At 42.2% G+C, this 22,810-nt stretch overlaps 1 protein-coding gene across 3 annotated transcripts in view; it reads left to right on the top strand.

The window, feature by feature from the left end:
• The window catches only part of dscamb (Down syndrome cell adhesion molecule b), a 122,496-nt gene that overhangs the window by 9,814 nt on the left and 89,872 nt on the right, over nt 1–22,810 (top strand). For 2 of the 3 annotated variants that reach the window (XM_071518903.1, XM_071518902.1), the window contains exon 1: nt 11,353–11,472. In XM_071518903.1, the coding sequence (XP_071375004.1) occupies nt 11,370–11,472 (103 nt within the window). In that variant the 5' untranslated portion in view covers nt 11,353–11,369. Of the gene's footprint in view, nt 1–10,147; nt 10,466–11,325; nt 11,473–22,810 lie in introns of those variants that run through there. The other variant, XM_071518901.1, reaches the window with a different exon arrangement.

The following is a 22,810-nucleotide window of genomic DNA, read 5'->3' as shown; positions in this document are numbered from 1 at the left end:
GCGCCTGTGATAATGACAAAGACACTACTGGATTATTGAGGTGCTGGCCACAGCAAAACAGAGCTTGAATCATAACGAGTCGCTGCACACTCATAGCCTCGATGCAGTAGTACTTTATTCATGAATATACTACAACGATGTTTTGACATATATGTTTTCATCAGGGTAACTGTGTAACCCGTTAACAAGGCAGCTCATTACCTCAACACACATGTTTATTGAAATGTGTTTTTATTAAATTGAACAATATATCACATGCAGTGTGGCTGTGAGTGGGCAACAACTCGCTATGTTTCTAGTGCCTGTGATAACCTGGATATCATTATTAGATTGTATAAGGAGCTTTATCCATTCAGCAGCGTGTTTACCTCCTCTCCGATTCAACCACTGTGAAGCTCGTCAGATGCTTCCCTGTGATTGTCTAGTCTTTCTGGCAGTCGTCGTCTCATCCTATGTGGCAAACCACCCATGTGGCACTTCTCTAGGCTAAATCAACCATAAAATGTATTTTTAAATACTATTGGCCCAGGCCTGTTTGTCAGAAGGATTAGCATTAGCTTTCCATAAATACATTGTTTTTTTCATTCTTGTTAATTAGGTTGTGCAGAGGCAACTAATACCACAGTGCTGCTCTCCTCAATTCTTGGTGAAATTAGGAAATAATTCTCATTAATCAGTAAGATTGCAGGTGCTGGAAATGTAAGTAAGCCGTGGGAAGTTGCTTCTAATTGCATAGGCTACAATAGACCGGTAGCATTATATATGTTCACATGATTGATATACAGTATTTGCAATGCTTTATGAATATACTCAATATATAGTAAACATAAACCTGCTTCATGAATGTACTCAAAATATAGTGAACATAGTAAACCTAGCCATTAATTTGAAAGTAATTTTTTATATTTTGTCTACTGACATGACTTTCCCTCCACTTTCTAGTAACCTTGTTACATCACACAGCAATATAAGATTTGTGCTGGTAGTTTTTATTCATCATCATCAGCAGCAGAGGGAGCTGCTATAGTTTGCTACAGTATAATCCCTCATCAGATCCTCTCTGCTGCACTCATCAGCAGTAGCAGCATAATTTAGACATCAATGTCTCTACCGCTGAGTTTTACCCACTGAGAAACAGTCCAGGGTCTCTCCTTCCCCTTAATGAGACAGACAGCCACTCTGGCCCATTTAAGACATGAAAATAGACCGGGGAGGAGGCTCATCTGCTGTGGGGGCCTCGTTTTAGTGCCGCCCGCCCCTCCTAGACATCAGAGGACAGATCTGTCGGTGTGGATCAGCAGCCTGCATACAGCCAGCCCTTTCTACTGTCACAGCACCGCTTAATATTCATGAGAGCAAATTGGAAGACAGTCATTTAACTTCCGTGCATGGTGTATTGCCTCTGGGCAGATCAGATCAGGGGGAATGCTTACTCACACTGGACCGCCTGGCCCCGGCTGGTTGCCGTCTGCCTGTCTCGCAACCTCCTGACACTGCACCTCCTCTTCAGGTTCCTGGCCTGAATAAATGTTCTGGCTAATTTAAAATGGTTAGATTTACTTTAGTCAAAAATGATTTTCAACCTTTTGATTTAGATCTGACGTTTTCATTACTGTATATGCTGTATATGAAAAAAAAATTAAATTTGGGTAATGCACAGCATTTTTAGCTGCTGTGTAAATCCAGCCAGTGAACGCTGCTTGATCTCAATGAACTGTAGTTGGACTGTAGTGATTTTTAAACTCTGATATGCTTTAGTCATGTATACATGTGAACCTGCTTCATACCAATACTGCTATCCATAAACCCATAGAGGAGGAATGGGAATTTGTTAAGGTGGAAAGTCGCTGTTTGGCTACTGTGTGTCTAGAATGTGAGTGAGCCAGGTATGATCTCCGGGTCCCAGGCAGACTTGCCCTCGGGGCACAGAGCGGAGAGCTGCTTTAATTACCCAGGGTTCCTGCTGTCACGCTGTCACTGTGAAGCACCCGGTGCCACCGCTGCCGCGCCGTGTCGAGTCCCCCCGCCGCGGCGGCGATGACAACTCAGACAATGGCTCTGCTCGCTCAACAGATGCAACACGAGTGCCCTCTGAAATATGGGAAGCCGAATCAATCCCTCTGTCTCTCTGATTCCTTCTTTTCTTCTTCTTGTTTGTTCTCTACTGTTCTCTCTTCTTCCTCTGTCACAATGTGCTCATGAAAAAGCAGACTGCATGAAAGATGGAGATCCACGACTGGAATGAGGTTTAATGGGTTGTCACCGGTTACCTAGGTAGCACTGTGACCATGGACTTAGCAGACACATTTTTTTGAGTAAAAATCAAACCAGCCCTATATGTGACTTTCACACGCTTTGATCAGGGGTCACATTAGCAATTCCCCTAATAATGGCTGAGGTGTGAATTCCAGATTGGGAAGGTGATCCTTGGGGCAACTTCTCCCTTCTTGGGGTGCAGCAAAGAGGCAGTTAGCGAATTCATCTATTTACCTGCTGTTTGTTCCCATTGGCATTGATTGCACGTTTACTTAAATGAAGCGCCCCAGTGGCTCTGAAAGCACACTGCCATGGTTGGTTACACCCTGTCAACTGATCAGCTCTATTGTGTGTGAAGGATCGCAGCCTTGTGATGATGCTGAACCATAGGTGTTGTTTCTCATATTGTACAGTAACTCTGTGAGAACATTACGAGGGCTGCTACTTCCCCAATTTGTATTTTCAAATACTGGATCATCAGGCTGTAAATACTGTGAGAAATTGAATTTTTGAAATAGTGGCACAGTACAATAAATGTTAGTTTTTTGTATTCATTTTCCATAAAGACAAAACTGTCAGCCTCTCAATATTGACAAAATGGACAATAGATTACAACTACTGCTGCTTTTTGTGCAGCAAATGACATCTAGCTTAGCCCACTACAGTTTACAAGTATTATAGTTAATCATCCTGTTTAAAAAAGAATCTGAAATACCCAGCAGTTACTGTATGTATTTACAGTAATACACAGTTATGTAATGTATTGTAATGCAGCACTCAGTGCAGCTGATTACGAAACATTAGGTTACACTGCAGATCAACATGATGGTTTGTTGTCTAAGAATAGAGTGTTAGCATCTACTATAGTCAAATATACAGTATATGTGGCTCTCAGCTCAAAACTACTGAAGCCCTGCCACTTAGAGCTGTGACACGTTGTAAACACTTTGTACACATACTGTATTACTGGTAGTCTAGCCTTGTGAACAGAGGGTTGCTGGTTGAAATACTCAAACTGAAAATCTAAGCTGGGACAATAGCGCTCTCCCGTTCCTCAAACACCAGTGTCAAGTTGCCATTGAGCAAGGCACCCCAACTGCTCCAGTATCTGCTCAGCGGCCCACAGTAGAAGACTGTGGTTGTATTGGGCAGATGTCAGGTGTGAATTTGTTTAACTGTATGATTGTGCAGCATGGTGCTGCAGAAAAAACAATAGCATACATGCTCAGCTAAGCATCCCCAGATAAATACATGCAAAAAAGCTGTACTATATTGATATAATGTTTGAGGGATTATAAGTATTATATCTCAAGGAGATGTTGTCATTCTAGCTCCTCTACCAGAACCAGAAAAGACAGGTTCAAGTGAAACAGCCTTTCCTTTTCTTCCCTTCCTCCCTGAAGATATCTTGTCAGAAAAAAATCATAGTCAATTATAGATGCATATAATGCATTATTGAACAGTGTCATTTATTTCACCTTTACGGTTGAGCTCATGAAAAATTATGCCAATTACAGATTTCCTCTCGGGCGATGTAGTAAGTGGTTGGGCCCCGAGGCCGGTTGTTGGGGCGTGACACAGTGCTCTTTGTGGGGTCTTGCGGGGCGATGTACCTGCGTCACTCCGCCATTTGTGGTCTGACTCATGAGCTTAGTCAATTAGGAAAACAAGTAGTGCAGTGATATGCACCCTTCGACTTGAGTCCATTTCTTTTTTTAATTAAATCAATCTCGCTATCACTCAGCCAGTCTAAATTGAGTTTCTCTCCCATACTTTTCATATCTGAAATAGACGAATATCAAAACAGCCATGATGTAAATCCTAATCCAATTTCTTCAATGCTTGCACAGAATGCAAGCTTTCCAAGCGTCCAAACACTCCTTTGATCTACTTCTCTCCAGCCATTTCCTATTGTAGCATTGTAACTTTCAAAGTATCAATTAACTAAGTACCTAAATTATATTTGCTGAAAACTTTGATGTTTTGGAGTTGTTGTTTTTTTGGAGAAGAAAGGCAAGAATTCTTTTAGATTTCTAAATGACTTCTTTTGCAAATTATTTCTGTAAAAACAATAGCCTGTCTTTCTTTATTTTTCTCCATTCCCCCCCATGTTGAACATGTCATCGTCATTATGTCATCTGGATCGCAGACAAAGTATTTTGCTGACACATTACAACAATAACGCATGAGCCAAATTTAAAAAGGGTCTTTGGACTAATAACCACCACATTTCACATTTCACACACAAAGGCGATGCCTCCTGAATGCAACATCAATAAAGCCTGTGTGATTTAAAATATGGACATGCATGATTTCAAAGTGTTTCTCTTTCTGACTAACCTTGGGCATAGTCCATGAACAGGTGGGTTTTGATCTCCCCCCTCATGGCTCCAGTCTGTATTATCAACAGAGCACTGAGAAGATTGATACTCCCTGTGCCAGCTGGAAAAAGAGAATGAATCAGAATTTAATATGACTTTGATGTATTATTTTCATCTTGGCCGTTGCCACAGACCCACTGAGAACCCAGCACAGTATCCAACCGCATTTTAAAAGATTCAAATGGGCAAAAACTTTTTGATATAAGATACTGCACATGAGTGTATATAAAAGTCCCTCTGCTGAGAGCATACATTCTTCTCCAAAACATATGATTTTTTCTTTTAATCAAGTAAGTAAGAAACTAAACATTCAGTGCTTTTCCCATGCAACATACAAATTCATACAACCTGCCCTGTTTTATATGGTTGTCACAGGCACAGCAGACTGTAAATATTGCTCATTCACATGAGGATTGGGGTCAACTGAACCAATTCAGGAGGAGGATTTCCTTTAAAATCAAACAACTGAAAAACTTCTCTAAAAATATGAGTTGATCTGAATGAAATAATTGAGAGTGAATGCTATATCATGAGTCACTGAATAGCATTTTTCACAGTTTGAAATGACTGAGTTGGATGTGAACTGACACCAGAATTATTAAATGCTACTCGACCTGAGATTGGTGTGGATGTCTAGACCAAGTGGCAGAGAAAGCATAGCCTATACTCCACTAAACTGTTCATCAATGATTCATTCACATGAGAAAATGTCTGCTGTAATCCTCATTCGGAGACCAGATTAAGCCTGGCTGACTGTAAGACTTCAATCAAAGACCTAATCAACCTGTAATGAACAGAAGGGTGGAGGGGTGGAAAGCGGGGAGGGCCTCCCTGGGCAGCCATTGGCGTCATACTGTTCGTCTTAGGATCTCTCTCCTTGAGTGTGTGTGTGTGTGTGTGTGTGTGTGTGTGTGTGTGTGGAACGTGCATGTGGGCACCATGACTCACCCCTGTGGCCTGTCCTGTGTGTAGCGGGTGAGCTGGCTGTCACTGGCAGGTTTATCTGTCTGTGAGGCTAACGCTGAGCGAGCACCACTGTGCTTTGTTGGTCATTAAGGAAGGAAGCGGACGGACACACACAACAGGAGCCTCTTCTTCTGCCACACCTGCCAGCTGAGCCTACCTACTCTCTGAACAGATAGATAGATAGATAGAACAGATTTACAGGTTGAAACAGACATGCAAGTGTTTCCTTTACTAGGAGTACAGATGGGAGAACAAACATAGAGATGCATCCAGACATGCAAATATGCATTGTAAGCGATTCACATTGTTAGATTTGCAGACTGAGCATGTAACATATGTGCAGAAGGAGATGTGCATTGTTAGCTATCACGTTGTACAACTCACAGATGGAGGTAACACATAGGCCTGTACAGAAATGAGTCTAGAATGAGTATTGTTAGCATTTAAAGATGGAATTAGCATACAGAGACAGACAGTAACAAGAGTGATATACAGACAGATGAAATAATAGACAGATTTGATTGTCAGAGAGACAGACAGATTCTCTCCTGTCCTGCTACTTTTGCTACTAGCTGGCTGTTCTGTGGGCCGAGTCACAGCTGGCACACTGAAGATGTTTATTATCCAAAGCACCTCATATGTATTGTTAATTTTTCTTCTTTTCTGTATGCTTTGTTAATAACTATTTTGTTCACTCCTGAAACTATTGGCCTTATAGAAGCTGCTGACAGGCCTGGACAGTCAGCAGGATGTACAGCTGCTGCCTTGATGGGCTCAATTGCTGCAACTACTGTTGCAGTTGATTGGCTGTAGATGGTGTGCTTGTTCAGGCAAATCCAAACATATAGGCTATGCATATATAGTTATTAATGGTTTATTTTAACAGTTATATCCTAGTGCCTTGCCTCTTTTCAGGGAGACCTAATTACAAAAACATTTACAAGGCCAACAAAGACAGGTACACAGTGACAGTGATTCACATGACAACACATCAGCCATTCATAAACACAATGACTTGCACATCCCGTAGTTGGGGCACTGCAAGTGTAGTCAAACATACATGCATAGTGTTACATACCTACTGTATTAAGTCTGATAACATAGTGCTGTGCATATAAACTTCATTCATTCAGTTCATCCGGACAATTATGGAGTAGATGTTAGCTGAATACAAACACACATGTGATGCAGTAGAGCTATGTTGGCTCCACCCTGCAGTAAAACTGCACAGACTACTCATGTAATCTCCTCACTATCTGCCCATTCAATTTTATCTTCAACCATTTTGATTGTCAAGACTATTTTGTGATTGTCAAGACTATTACTTGAGCCATAAATGTTTGAAAGTTATATTCGTAAGGTGTATAGCAGACTATAGCACACAAAAAAAAACTGTTTTTATGGAGACATTATCACACAGATTTTGGCTGGCAAAATGGAAGCTGTGCCTTCAGTTTACATGGAAGGAACAGCTAGCTACAGGTTGGTTGGTCTGTCACTCATTTAAAAATAGTAGCCATTTCAGTAACTGTCTAAGATTATGAGGATGACAGGTAAAATGAAGAATATGTTGCTATCTTTTGCCAGATGCTAGCTGCTGCTAGGATTAGCTAGGTTACTACCGGTATCGATGTTTCATGCAGAGCTAACATATTGCTAAACTTTAGCTAACCAATTCTAACCAAATAGCTTGAAAAACAAATGCTCTTTTGGATGGTCTACCCCTGTTGGCCAGTAATCTTATTAGTCTTATTACTCTTAATCTTATTATTCAAATGCTGTATGGCTCCTTTGTAGTTGTGGTGATAGATAGGTGTTTTCAGTATTTTACTAGACTAATACTAGACTGCATTACTGGCGATGCTGACAGTTATAGACTGGCAGCACTGCAGCTGACTGATTCTAGCAGCTAGCCAAGCCGTTACCTAGGCTAGCATTAGCTTGATAAAACATGAAATACTGCTATATTAGATTTTTTTCCCTCTCCCTCCTCCTCCTTTGTCGGTTTTCTCCATTGCAATGTTGTTCTTTTCCAAGGAAAGTAGTTATTGGCTGCCTACATGGCCTTTACCCGGCAGGGCCGGCCTTGATTGAGGCCCACAGAAGCTTCTACTAATATTTAAAAAGAAAGAATGTGTACAAATTTGCTAACTATATTTCCACAGATATCACAGAAATCTTCCAAAATATAACATAAATGCATCTGTTGTCAGACAGTTGGCGGCGAGACATCCATTATTGGACACGTCCCCACCTGACAAGCTTCTTTCCTCTTTCCTGCAAAATGTGGATGACATGATGCCAGAAGAATGGAAAAAACAATAACAGGCATTTTGCATTAGTTATGACCCAGGCTCAGCTGTGTGAATGATAATGGACCTAGGTGTCCTTTGTCAGGTTTTATGTGCTGCATCATTAATCGTCCATTACATTAAAAAATAGACATAGATTGCATAAACAAATGATAGCTTCATTTTTTAAAACTACTTTGACATTGTTAATCAGTGGTTTGTTTGCAGTTATGTCACATATTGTACAGACTGAAATCTCACCAGTGCTGGGAAAATTGTGACCAGTAATGGAACTTGAGTGGACAAAACATTTGGGTGACCTGCTCTTGCTATGACACAGGCTGAGCAGGGGAATCCAGCTGAAAGCTATGATTCGTTAGTAACTGATTTCACGGATTAAATCCATTTTGATCATGAAGTGGAGAAGTAGATGAAGATGAGGAGAAATATTAAAGATGATTTTTAGTCCTCTTGGCAATCAAGACATGGATTGGAATGGAGTGCAACTCAACAGTAATATTTTGTCCACTGAGTGTATAAATTTAAAAACAGCTGAATTGGTATAGGGGATCAAAACACACCTTTTATGTGCCAATAATTTTGAATGGGTATCCCTCATTAGTTACAAATGAATGTTGTGTGTGTGTGCGTGTGTGTGTAGATGAGCGTGTTGCTGGAGTGTCTCATTGCTGGGTTAGAGCTGCTGGAGCAGAGAAAGGGATGGAAACGGCTGCAATTTGAAACCTTGTTAGGAATTTATGAAGTGCTAAAATGTTTTCTCCCCAGGGAGAGTCCAAGCCAGCTGCCAGTGCCACTGTGAGCCATTTAGTGCAGAGCCTCTGGGCTCGTCACCAGCCTGAGATGGCAAGCTAGATACACACACACACACACACACACACACACACACACACACACACACACACACGCACACACGCACAAACACACACACACATCACACATGCACGCATGCACACAGATCTGCCTGAAATGGTGAGCTAAATGTTCATACACATTCACAAACAAACACACATGCTGACAAAGACACACGCTTACACACACAAAGATGCGCACGCCCACACACACACACACACAAACACAAACATGCCTGAAATAGTGAGCTAGATGCAGAAACACACACATACAACATACACACGCCCGCACACACACACACACACACACATCTACCTGAAATTACACATACATTCTCACAAAGACACATGTCTGCCTGAAATACACAAACACACACACACACACACACACACACACACGCCCATATACATATACATACACAACACGTACGCATAGAGATCTGGCTGAGATCGTGAACTGTGCTTCGCCACATGCCGCCGGGAGACGTTTGCAAGCTGCATCACTCAGAAATCAAACAGCCAGTGATTTCCACTGAGCCGGCTGAAGCTAATTGGTCCTGCGTTGTCATTTTTTACCCTCCTTCCCTCTAGAGAACGCTCCGCACAAACTGCATTTAACATCATTCTCGTTACTGTGATGCTGGCTGGAATCAAAGCTTGAGCATAATCAGGGCAACTGACCTTATTTCATAATTGATAGTAGTTTATGTTAATTTAATGTTCCTGAGGTCCCAGGGATGGGAATACATTGATGAATCCAAAACCACTGATCAAGTCCCATATGCTGAAGCATTTAATTTGTGATACAGAATACTGTAAGTGAGATGGATCTGCCTAAACACTGAAACTGTATTCTTTATTACTGTTTAATTCTTTTTATTATCGTTTATTAGTGTTTATTTATATTGGGACATTATAACCATGGCATTAAATATCTTCTGTCGGTGTCTCTTCTCAGTGAGCTTGGAATTATAACGTGCCGTTTGCAATCATAATAGTTTTGAAATATTGAATTTGAGTTAATTTATTTATTTTCCTTTTGCTCATTTTGCCCTCTTAAACATTTTCAAAAATCTAACTTCAACCAATTAATGTTATATGAAAAGCTCATTTTTGACCAAGATGCCAGGTGGCATTTTATAATTCCAAGATCTCCTCTTTTCTCCCTCTGGTACAGATTTCAGTCAAGACCTGCGTTCAAGCTCCTAATTCCAAACTTTATTTACATAGCAGTTTTTCAAGTGCTTCAGAGACATTGAAACATCAATAAATAAATGTGCAACAACAGAAACTTGAAAACAAGGTTATAGAGGAATAAAACAGTGCAAATACAACAAGATGGTTCATGGTCTTAACCACAAACATCCTCTGTCTCCTCTTGCAGTTTTCAGTGAGGACCTACATTCCAGCTTATACTTTGTCAATGCATCTCTGCAAGAGGTAGTATTTGCCAGCACCACAGGGACCTCGGTGCCCTGTCCTGCTGCGGGCGCGCCGCCCGCCTCGCTGCGCTGGTATCTGGCCACCGGCGAGGAGATCTACGATGTCCCTGGCATCCGCCACGTCCACCCCAACGGAACCCTCCAGATCTTCAACTTCCTGCCGTCCAGCTTCAGCAAGCTGATCCATGACAACACCTACTACTGCACCGCCGAGAACCCCTCGGGCAAGATTAGGAGTCAGGATGTCCACATCAAGGCTGGTGAGTCCACAGAGGGCTTTGAGGAGCAGGAGTAGAGTAGCAGTAGTAGTAGTGATGATAGGAATAGTAGTAGTAGTAGTAGTAGTAGCCATAGTCATATTAGTTGTAGTCGATGCTTGAGATAGGATTAGAAGCCATGATGTCCACTGGTCAGCAGACCATGGTGATGGATGGCAGGCCTGATCCAGATGACTATTTGAATCAGATTTTAATTACATTTCTAGAATTCATTAATATTGTCTAGCACAAGTGAACAAAGTGGATCTTCCCAAAATTGTAAACCAACCCTATCTTTCACTGCAGGCAAAAAGCAAAAGCTAAAAGTGATTGAATTTGAATTAATGATTGACCCGAGTCTGATGGATGGACATCTTGAACCAGATATGTCATGGGAAGATTGACTGTGAGAATGTAAGATGTGCAAGTTAAACTATATCAAATGCTGAAGTAAGGTGGAGTTATTGTATAGACTTTAACCAGTGATTACTGCAATGAAAATGAAAAATAATGTCAAAGATGACTGTTTATATCCATCCATCATCTATTTAACTATTTAAATCAAGTTTCCTGCACACAAATTTTGTGCATATGACCAAATTTAATCCAAAGCTCTGTTGCCATTAAAGGTTTTACATTTGTTGTGTCTAACCTTCTGTAAAAAAAATAAAAGACATAATTTTTTTTTTTTTAATCATATACTTGTAAATAATTGTACACTGAAATTTAATAATAATGACGCAATTCTAGATGAGCTGGTCTCTAACTGCAACAACAACAAGTCTAGCATAAAATCAAAGGCATCTTATGAACGAGGCTCCTTGTACATCGAGTCATTATTTTTGTCTTCTCATCCTCTTCAGTTTCACGGGAACCCTACACAGTCAGAGTGGCCGACCAGAAGGCTATGAGAGGCAATGTAGCGGTCTTCAAGTGCATTATCCCGGCTTCTGTCGAGGCCTACGTTACTGTCGTATCATGGGAGAAAGACACCGTCTCACTCAGCTCAGGTAAGACAAACAATATTTATATACTGTATCCATATATGATATTTACTTGTGTACAATATGTACATATCCCTTATTTTAGCAAATGAGTGCATTATCTCAGCTTTTAATGCTCAAAGAAATAAAAGGACACAAAATATTAAAAATCAGGCCTCATGTCTGAAATGTAAAGGTAAAATGCCAATGCTAAAATGTCTGGCCAGTTTTGTACCTTTGTACATGATATTTAATTTATTAAAGAATACAAAGTGAAGTGTTTTTAGTGCTGGTTATGGCAAAACAGTGAGACTAAATGTTTGATGGAGGGAAAGGTATGTGTTGCCCTTTTTCCTCTCTGTTTATCTCCGTACCCTCCCTGCTCAGCTCTGTGCTCTTTGGACACTCTGTTCTGTTTCACTGTGACTCATCTTACCTGTTTACTGTCGTAGTCGGCCATTACTTGGGCTCTGCAGCTCCGCGCGGCCCCGTCCTCTCACTAGCCAGAGGATGTTGATATCTGTCACATTGAATCACCGAGCCGAGTCCTGCCTTCTCTCTCCTCTACCCTCCACCTCAGCCAACTCCATTTTTGACTCCAGCAAGGGGTAAAGTGAGGCAGTTTACATAGCATCATTGACCTAGTTACCCTCCTTGGCTGAATCCAGTGGCACAGTGTGAGCACGCAAGAAACCAGAACGTTCTGCGGGTTGAATTTTTACTGAAGTTAAATGGGATGCTTATCTGTTTGATTGCTCCATGTACTGCCCGCTGGCTGATTTAGCTTCATACTGGGGCGTTCAGGGACCTGTAAGTGAGCACTTGATGTCATTTGACTGAGGGCAGAATCTGGGACGGTGTTTTGGTGGCATTTTAAATGCGTCTGCTCGAGCATGAAGATGTGTCCTCTGATCCATACCAGCGACTTATTTACTCGAGGTTACTCCAGTTACTCGCGGCTAGCTGCTGGTGGAAGACACTGCCTAATCTCACGGAGAGAGCGGGCCAATACGGAGCGTGCAGATGTGATTATGTTCTGCAAATGAAATGAGAGTCGTGTAGACAAGACTCACAAATGATGTTTATCTCAGCTATGGTTGAAGAAAAATGTAAATTATGAGGAGACAATGCTCCCACATATCACCTTGACATCTTTATCAAAGATGGAAAATTGTCCTTTGACCAACACCAATGTGATATGTGTGTGTGCGAGAATTGTAGCATTTGAGGCTTTTGTTGTTTCTGTCGTTCCTCTTTAGTCAAAAACAATTACCAACCATTCTTTTTAAACCCCTTTCCGTTTTTTTACTGCAAGTCAGACAGCCTATAGAATATGCAGTGAAGTTTTGATGGATTGTATTGTCTACTTGCCGTTCTTTTGAGTTCTTTCGCAAGCATTCAAAAGAACAACGATATTGGATTGTCCGTGTTTACTCCAATAAGTATTGCAGCAGGCGAGTGCTGTCAAAAGCATGAGCACACGGTCAAAATCACTGCTGCTCCGTGATAAATATTTGATGGTAGATTCTGATGCATGAGCGGATTCACCTAGCACTGTTATGGAGACGGTATGTTTACTCCAGGAGCGAGGGTTAGGAGGATGAGTGTGTGCGTGCGTGTGTGTGTGTGTGTGAAAGAGAGAGAGAGACCATGAGGATACCAACAGGGCTTGACAATGGCAACTGGGTGCAGTTTGACCCAGCCTAGTTTTCCGACTCCTTCTCCAGCCCTCTCTCTTTTTTCAATTTTTCATGAAAGAAGACTCAAGTCTCAGTGGACACAAAATAAAGCTATCCCACAGCTGCACTAAATTATTAATCTCAGGTTTTTGTTGGGAATGGTAACATCAAGCGCACTTCCCTACCCTTCTATTGTGCATCAGAATGTGAGGAAGAATACTCAACACTCGAGATATTCCCCGCACCAGGAACACAGCATCACCAGGATGAGATCTCGGTGTTCTTGAAAAACAGTGAGAAACGGCAGAAGATGTCACTTGATTTTTTTGGCTACTGCTGATGAACATCCATACTTTAGACACCTTGACGCATCTAAATATTTTTTTGATCACTATCAATTTTGTGTGTCCTCTGTAAACCACTTAGCTGTTTAATATTGTCGTGTAAATTTGCATTTTAATGTCAGATCAGTAACGTTCAAGCAGAGAGGAAACTACTTTGAATCGTGGCTCGTGAAATCTGTGAATATCCAGTGATTCACATCAGGGTCAAAAATAGATGCATAATTACAGACTAGGGCCTGTCTTAATTAATCAGCTGTGATTGAAAAGTTAATTACAATATGAATTACCTCTCAGAATGAGGACTGCTTAGTAGTCATTTGAAGCGGCCTGTTTTCAATGTGAATGAGCACGGCGCGAGCTCGCCGGGCCCTAATGTTGCCACTAACATACCATTAACCCGTCATGCATTTTAAAATGGATCTCGCAGCACGAGCTTTCAAATGCCCGGCTCCAATCGCCTCCTCACTGCTTTTGATAAACAATTGACAGAGCTAATAGAGAGATGAAAGAGGAAAAAAAAAAGAGCGGAGGGAGAGAGGAGGCTGGGGAGGGGAGGGAGGAGGAGGCTGTGTCCTACTGTGTTGCTGCCTGGCTTTTATATGCTGGACCTAATGCGTCTCCTTGCTTTTTTTGTTTTGTTTATGTGTGCGCGCGTGTGTGTGTGCTCATGTGTGTGTGTGTGTGTATTGGTGTTTTCACATGCACCTTTTTGTGTGTGTGTGTGTGTGTGTGTGTGTGTGTGTGTGTGTGTCAAGTGGCCAGGCTTTTGAAAAGGGATGGGGCTGGGATGGTGTTTCTTTTTGTGTTTTCCCATCTACCTAGCTTTTTGTCTCATCTTTCATTATGAGCCAGCGTAATGAGGTGGCCTTGGTTGCAGAAAAGAGCTTCAACAAAACTAGTGCTTGCCTATTGAATGGGCTGCAAACAACATGTTGTCATTGAGGCCTTGCTCTCTCCTTGGAGACTCATGCAGTCATGTATGTTGTATGTTGTACGGGTGCGTGGATTCCATGGTTATGTGCAGTAACCTATCTCGATTCTGCTTCTTCCTAATGTATTGATTGTCACCCATGGGCTGGGAAAGATGATTTTTCTCTGCACCCATTTCACACCATACATTGTCTAAACATCTCCTATTGATTCTGTTACATTGGTTCTTTTTCTATGGATGTAGGAACATCATTAGTGTAGCCTCTGTATAATCTCTGTAACAAATGGCACATACTGTGCCTCTCTCAGTGCTTGTTTTTTTTTTTGGCATGAGTCAACATTTGCAACATTTGCATTTCCATTCAAATCTTGTTTTGGATATATAGACGTAGTGCAGTTGCCCCTCTGTTAGACTCTGCTGCTTTTTGCTTGTGTCTGGTTCATGAAATGAGAACTCTGAAACGCAGATTATGTGTTGTGGACACAAATTATGTGAAGATTATGTTCCTCCAGCACGAATTGGATTATGTGACAATACCACGAATTGGATTATGTGACAGTATAGCATGAATTGGATACCTTTTTCACCTGGTTGTCACGTGAAATGGTTGGCTAACAGTTAAGTTTAGGCAACTAAAACAATTTGGGTAAGTTTAGGGTAAGATTTTAGTCAAAATTAAACAAGAAAAAAACTCACTCACTCAGAGTAGTCATGCCTCTTTCACGTAATCCTTTTGTGATGGGAAAATTTATTTTTCTCACTTTCGTGCCCGGAGAATGCATTTGCATTTTAAGCCACCGTGCTCATTTCACAACATTTTGGAGATCAGGCTTGTTTAGTCTCATGCAAGGTAATTTTGCAGCAATAAATTCACTTGCCCATCCAGCTCCTCATCCAGTCAGCCAGCAAGACACAGCTATAGATGAGTATGTTCAAGCAGGACGGACAGCTTGTGTCTATAGTGGCTGAGGAGAGGAGAGAGAGGAGAGGGAGGAGAGGAGAGAAGAGGCAAGGAAAGGAAAGGAAAGGAGAGGGGAGGAGAGGTGAGATGAGGAGAGGAAAAGAGAAGGAGGAGAATGGAGGGAGTAGAGGGGTCTCCGCTGGCGTTGAGAGATAGGGCTTTCTCCTTGGAACAAACACACAGGCCTTTCATCTTTTCAGGCTGCAGATTAGGCTGGAGATGGAGGATGGGAAGCTTTTCTCCAGTATTAAGGCACAGGCTTACTGCAAGACTGGTGGAGAGGGATGACTCCATAAGCCATTCCTACTGCCTGGCTCTCTCTCTCTCTCTCTCTCTCTCTCTCTCTCTCTCTCTCTCTCTCTCTCTCTCTCTCTCTCTCTCTCTCTCTCTCTCTCTCTCACTCTCTCTCTCTCTCACACACACACACACACGCACACTCTTCCCTCTTAATTGTGCCTGGCCATTCATTCCTTCCTTCTTTTTTCTGTTTTCTCTCTCTCTCTCTCTCTCTCTCTCTCTCTCGACTTCTTCCACACTAATGATACAGAGGGGCATTGTTTATTAAAATGTATGATGCTTACACCACAGAGCAACTATTTTTGTAACACATTAAATATGGCACTAATAACAATACCAGATGCTGACATAGCTTACTGTACTGTATATTGCACTGCACTGTGTTGCACTCACACTGGAAAGAATGAGAGACAGATCAGTCAGGGAGAACGGTGATTGTCTCCTCTCCTCTCTTCTTCCCTCTTCCACTTTCCTTTCATCTTTTTCCCACCTTTTCTTTCCTTTCCTTTTTTCTCTCCCCTCCCCTCCTCTCCTCTCCTCTCCTCTCCTCTCCTCTCCTCTCCTCTCCTTCTCCTCTCCTCTCCTCTCCTCTCCTCTCCCCTCCCCTCCTCTCCCCTCCTCTCCTCTCCTCCTCCACTGGCCTTGACGATTGGCCTTCCCTCCTCTCTTCTCATTCTCATTGCATAACCTGCTTGGCACAGCGCCCCAGTCAATTTCCTCCTGCGTGGAAAAAAGTTTTTTTTTTTTTATTTGCCTTATGCAAATAGGTCCATCCAATACTCCGGGCATCAGTAAAAAAAAATAAAATCTCCAGTTACATTTTTCAGTCACATTCATGTGGGCCGCTTCCCAACTGTGTGTTTAGCATTTAACCGATGAAAATGCCTCCGCACTCTCGCATTCTGCTCACTCTCCCTCTCGTGGGTTCTTGTGAGTGCTTATCGAAGCTAATTAAACAGTTTGCTTGCTAATAGAATCACAGTCTTAACCAGCCACCAGCTAAGTCGCTGGGATGTTAAGGATGTCTTCAAAGGAGCTACTGTAGGTGTTTGGTGTACAGGATCACTGCTCAGCGAGGATTTATCATGCCAGCAATGTGCCACCTCCTCCATTTTTCACTGAGATTGACAGTGAGGGCACCGAGAGGCAGGCGGAGACAGGGCTGTAAATTCACACGCCCAAAGTCAGGCCAACCTTGAAAGGAGGGCAGAGCAGTAGAAATAAGCTCTTAGCGGGTGAAGAGGAAAGAAAGGGGAGGAAAGGAAATGTAGAGGAGGAGAGGGCAGATTACAGGAGAGGAAGTGAGAGGAGAGTTGGGGGGGGGGATAGGGAGAGAGGAGAGGAGAGGAGAGGAGGGCGAGGCACAAGCCTTTCTCCCCGGTAAACAAGAGACTGCGTCACATTAGCCACACGATTGCCCTCCCTATTTTTCCCTCCCTTTTCCTCCTCCTTCCCTCTCCCTTTCCTTCTTCTTTCCTTTCTCCATCCTCACTCACAGTTCCTTGCCTCCATCTCTGCCTCTTTTTCTCTCTCTCTCTCTCTCTCTTTCTCTCTCTGTAGATTTCTATCTCTCTCTCTCACACACAAACATGGCCTTTCTTGATCTTGTTGTTGGGGGCTGGAAAATGGGTCATGGCTCAAGAAGGAGTGCGTGATCCCTACATGTTACCACAAAGCAATTGAGCAGAAGTTAGTTATTAGTGTGTGTGTGTGTGTGTGTGTGTGTGTGTGTGTGTGTGTGTGTGCGCCATATACATGCATGCATGTGTGTAAATGTGTGTGCCTGCACATGTGTCCATATATACATGTGTGTTTATGTGTGCCTGGGTGTGTGTCTGTGGATGCATGGATGTGTTTGTGTATGCTACTCCACCCATCCTGCAGTGAAACCTTATGAAAACAACAAAGCTTATCATTTTGCCCCCCCCACACACACAGATCAGCAGTTAGTGAAATGCTGACCCTTGTCTTTCACTGCACCCCTTTTCCCAGTCCACTCACACACAGCTGCTGGAAAGCTATGGGAGATGGGGTGCTTAGTGTTTATTCAGTGTGTGTGTGTGTGTGTGTGTGTATACAGATAAGTGTGCATTTTCATTTTAATGTATATAGGTTACCTGTTCATGTGTGTGTGTGTGTGTGTGTGTGTGTGCATATCTGAGTGAGTGTGAGTGAGTGACAGTGTGCTATGTGTGATATTGTCAAGTGGGAAGTGTTGGGGTGGGAGGTTGGGTGGGGTGGGGTGGTGTGTGTGTGTGTGTGTGTGTGTGTGGGGGGGGGGGGGGGGGGGGGTTCCAGTGCAGAAAGAAAAAAAAAAAACAGGAGCTAAGAAAAAAAAATCAATAGTTGTGTGCATTAATCACGGTGCTGCCAGAGAGAATTATGGGAACATGAGCTGAAGGATGCATTTTGTGCATTGCAACATATGAGTGCTGTGTGAAGGGGAGTTTGGGGAATTGGGAGAGGAGGAGACAAGACCCTTTTAGCAAGAAGTGAGGGAAGAGTAGAGATGGTCTGGGGGTGTTTTCTTCATATGTTGTGTGCATTTCTAGAATGCTAAACCCACTCTGTTTTTTATAGCATATCTTATCTTTTTTTTTTTTTTTATAAATCTATTCTAAATCAATTTTTTTATATAGTTATATTTTTTTCTTGTAAAGCCTTCATAATACTTATAATAATAAGTACATAATAATGTACTGGTTTTTAGAACAGTATAGCGTACATTTTCATTGTTTTAATTTACATTAACAGTAGCATGAACCAAACCAGGCTATTATTTGTCTTCACATCTCCCCTCAGCTATCAGGATTGCCATTCGGAGAGAATGAAAGCTGCCTTTGACTTTGTGTTTGTACTGTTGCTGTTTGAAGTCTCCATCTCGGCTGTGGTGAAGGCTTGAGGACATGATACATATTTGATAAGGATCGATAGCAGGGTTTCTGAGACAGAGAAGGAGGGAAATCGATCTGGACTGGGCTTCCCAAAAGCATCTTAAACCTAAGGTCATCTTCTGGAGCGTCCTCCTGGCTCGGCGGCTCAGGCATAATTGTGATGTTGTGGCGTGATATCTGATGCAGATTTTTATTGCATATCATTCTTCCTCATTCTCACACATTTCCGTACGCTCTCTACTACGGTATGATCTAATAAAATAAAATATGGTTTATCTATCATCTTAGGTTTATCTATTATACTAAGACATCTGCTGACATTGTAATCACTATGCACATAAAACAATAAAGCAATCTGTTTAGTGACGGGAGACTGAACAGCAGACAACATTCTGGCACGGTGGCTGTGATTCCCAGCTGATACTCCATACGGATAGACAAAATCAACAACTGTTGAAGCGGGCACTCTTCCATCAGTGTTTACTAATAAACAGTAGCAATATGGCAGCCATTAGGCTGTTTAGGCAGGGAATGATTAGGGTGGTGATGGCTGGGCGCGTTGGGAGACTGAACACGCTCTCATCTTTAATAGGCAATTTGGCTTTCTGTGATGGGGATACCCCTTTGTTTTCTATGCTTGGATTGAGGACAGAGGATTAAATAAGCAGCGTACAGGAGGAGGGTTTATGCTACAGTATACTGTCCTGCAGAAACCTCCTATTTACAATTATGGCCTTGACTAAGGCCAGTGAAGCCCATTCAAAACCTGCTGTAGAATCTCAAAAATGCATTCAGTTCAATTCAACTTTATTGTCACTCCATCTTACACCTGTGTGTACAAGTGCATAGTGAAACACAGTCACAGTTACGGTGCATTCCAAACAAAAATATATAATAATATTAACAGAAGTACTATAAAAGTTATAGTGCATTGAATTCATATACTGCCGTTTTAACCGATACATGGAAAGGTTTAAAGTGGCTGGAACATCAGATAGAAAAGATGGAGGTAATGTTCAATAAAACTCTTGGGTCTGAACACCAGACTTTCCTCATTCCTGACAAGTTTACTTTTTGAAGATACTAGGTTTTGATCGGCCTGTAAGATATGTTGGTGATGTAGCCGGTGGGTGAAGTGGGTCTGTCCTGCCAGAGCTTATGGATTATTGTACAGCATCTCTCTGTTGAAACAGACTGGAGCCGGGCCAGAACTCCGTCTGGCCCCGGGCCAAGACACAGATTAGTAATAAGCATGGTGTGAGCTAATTACAGGCGGAACAAGCAATTAATTTCTGTTTATAAACTCTCCTGGATGTGGGCTGTTGGGCGGGTACTGTGTTTGGTTTTGTGTGTGTGTGTGTGTGCTGGTGACAGGTGGCATGGGTCGTGGAGGAACCTTCCCATATGGTCCCAGTTGAAGTGTTGGGGGAAATGGAGACAAACTGGTGTGCTCAATCACATCCCATAATGCAACAGTGTCTGATCCCATCTTAAAAGTGACCGATTAGAGGAAAAAAAGGCACTTAAGAACCTCAAATCACTCTACTGACCAAATAGGGATTTTTCACTCCTTTTTTCTCTCATCTTCCATCCAATCAAGGATTAATGCGTGCTCCTATTCTGCTCCCAGGGTGGTAAATCTTGAAAAATACAGTAAATCGCATTGAGCCCCTTTAAACTTTCACACAAAGCCTTGGTGCCTGTGGCCCCATGCTGGGCTTCTATAACACTGATTAGAAATGATCATGGCATTAAGAACACCTGCTGGACACCAATCAGAAGGAGTGATCTGATTGAATGCTTTCATCCCAAAAAGATCTATATACATTTTTTACTTGTGGCTAAACATGTTATCTAATGTTCATTTTTAATGTTCCAAAAATGATGATGATGATGGCTTCTAGCTGAAACGCGTTCATTTTTGCCCATAATAAATAAGAAGACTATTGTTCTGTGAGTGCCGGTGTTCTGTTTGTTTTGATCCTTGCCACAACCGTGCACCCGATACAGTGTTCAAGATTTGGAGCTGAGCGCGCTGCTACTTTTCACTAATGTTTCAAAAATACAGCTAATGATATCACCTAAAACATTTTGTAAGCATAAGATGCAAGAGCTTTGATAGTAATCTATAGTGACTTATATTGTCTTGCCAGCAATCATTTTGTTTCACTTTATTCTGTTAATGGGGGTCTCATTTTGGAATGAAACTTTTCAACCTGTTTTCTGCCATCCGTAAGGGGGAAGAAAAAAAGTGCATAATACTTACTGTTTACCAAATGTACCAAATTTCCAAATTTTTGAATTTGAAAAGTCTGTCTTTTTTCAGTGTTCAGACCCAGCTAGATAAAGTGGGACAGCATGTTTTACACAAAGTGGGACAGTCTTTTAGGCTTTTGCAGTGGAGGAACAAAATCCAATTTACACGCAAGGCTCTTGTTCTTGTAGTACTGTTTTAAATTGGGTCTGAACCTTTAGCCTGTCTGTATCAAGATGAGCTGAGTGCTAACAGGCTACTCTTGTTGTGGAACAAACAAGGAGCACATGAACACAACATCACATAACTCAGTAGATTTGACTAAATTATTGACTCTCAGGACTAAAGATTGGCCTCCATGTTTAAACTGAAATGCCTGATTGGAAGAAAGATGAACAGTGTATCCTACTAACTACACCATATCAGTTTCAATTGACTTCAAATGTGCCTTCAACATATGATTCACCTGAGTTGACTCCCTCAGTAGCCAATGACCAACTGACATCTTTGCAAGGTGACCCTGTATTTTTTTTTTTTTTTGATGTATGAGGCATCAAGCATCATTATTTTTCTCCAAGCACAAGCAAGTCCTCGTTTTTCTCCTCTCTTGCCTCTGCCTTGGCATGAACCTTGAGATCACACACAGACACACACACACACACACACACAGTGCACTTGGAGCCTGTCTTTGACCTCACCTTGCCATTGTACAGCCAACAACCAAGATCCAAACAACACCCAAACTCCCTGCAGGCTGCTGCTAAGTGGCTGTGGTGAAAAGAAATGGACTGGAGAGGCGACAGGCAGTCATTTTCTGTCATAACCCGTTAGGCAATCAGTACTGCTTGTGCATATATATGTGTGTGTGTGTGTGTGGTGTGTGTGTGTGTGTAATTCTTATTAAGATGAACACATATTTTAATATTTTCTCCACCCTGCCTGTGATTGGTCCTGAAATGCGAGAGTATCCTTTAAGTATCATGCAGAAACATCAGTACAAAAGCACAAACTAAGGATGTAACGAGGTAATTCACTGTCCGGGTTCTTCGCTGTGAGTGCGGCCTGTCAAACTGTCACTTGCGGCGGTGACGTCACGAGGCGACGACCACAAGCAAAGTGGCCTTTGACAGACGCAGCCTGCAATCTTCACATCAGCGTAGGAGTTGAGCCAGCCAATCAGTGCACAGCGCCCATCGCTGCACACGCTTATCACCTGCATACAGCTGCTGTTGCCCCTCTGAGGGAGTGAAGGAAGAGGATGGAGAGAGAGGAGGGAAAGGAGGGAGCGAGAGGGAGAGAGAGAGAGAGAGAGAGAGAGAGAGAGAGAGAGAGAGAGAGGGAGGAAGAATGAATGGTGCGCCCAAGACAGAGGGTGATTTGTGTTGCATTGTACCGCATTCACGCCGCCGTCTTTCTTTCATGTGAATTTAGGGGTGTGCGTTTGAAGATGCATTTTTTTTCTGCTCACTCTAATCCACATTTGAGGGAAATGAGGGAAATGAAAAAAAAAAATCATTGTGTTTGTATTTGTTGTGATTAGTGCTGCATCAGCACGGCAATAGTTAAAATGCAATTCAGACTGGAAGCATGCTTTGTAGCCCTTGTGAAATGAAGGAGAAGCGAGAGAGAGGGAGAGAGAGAGATAAGCTCAATCTGAATTGATTTTCCTGTTACTTTCTGCTGTACTTGAGTTTCCATAGCAACGTGGTCAGGTTCCCTCGGCCTCCTAGGGCAAGTGTAATTGTTGTCTGTTTCTCCCAGCCAAACTCTCCATTTCTCTCTCTCTCTCTCTCTCCCTCTCTCTCTCTCTCTCTCTCTTTCTCTCAACAACAATGGAAACATGGTGTAGATGAGATTCTTCTTGGACTCTCTGCAGTTGGCTGAGATAGAATTATAATGTTCCCCGTTTGGTATTTAGCAGTTTCACCAACCAGCCACATCAAACGGCAGAATAGACCTTTATGCTTACTGGAAATTAACTTCTAGTATTTTGCTGTTTACAATG

The sequence above is a fragment of the Centroberyx affinis genome, unplaced genomic scaffold, assembly GCF_046629955.1.
Source record: "Centroberyx affinis isolate AG114_WGS23_722 - 3 ecotype Tasmania unplaced genomic scaffold, CSIRO-AGI_Caff_v1 ptg000642l_1, whole genome shotgun sequence".
NCBI classification, from domain to species: Eukaryota; Metazoa; Chordata; class Actinopteri; order Beryciformes; family Berycidae; genus Centroberyx; species Centroberyx affinis.
Note: the sequence above shows the minus strand (reverse complement) of the source record. Positions and strands in the feature narration are given on the sequence as shown.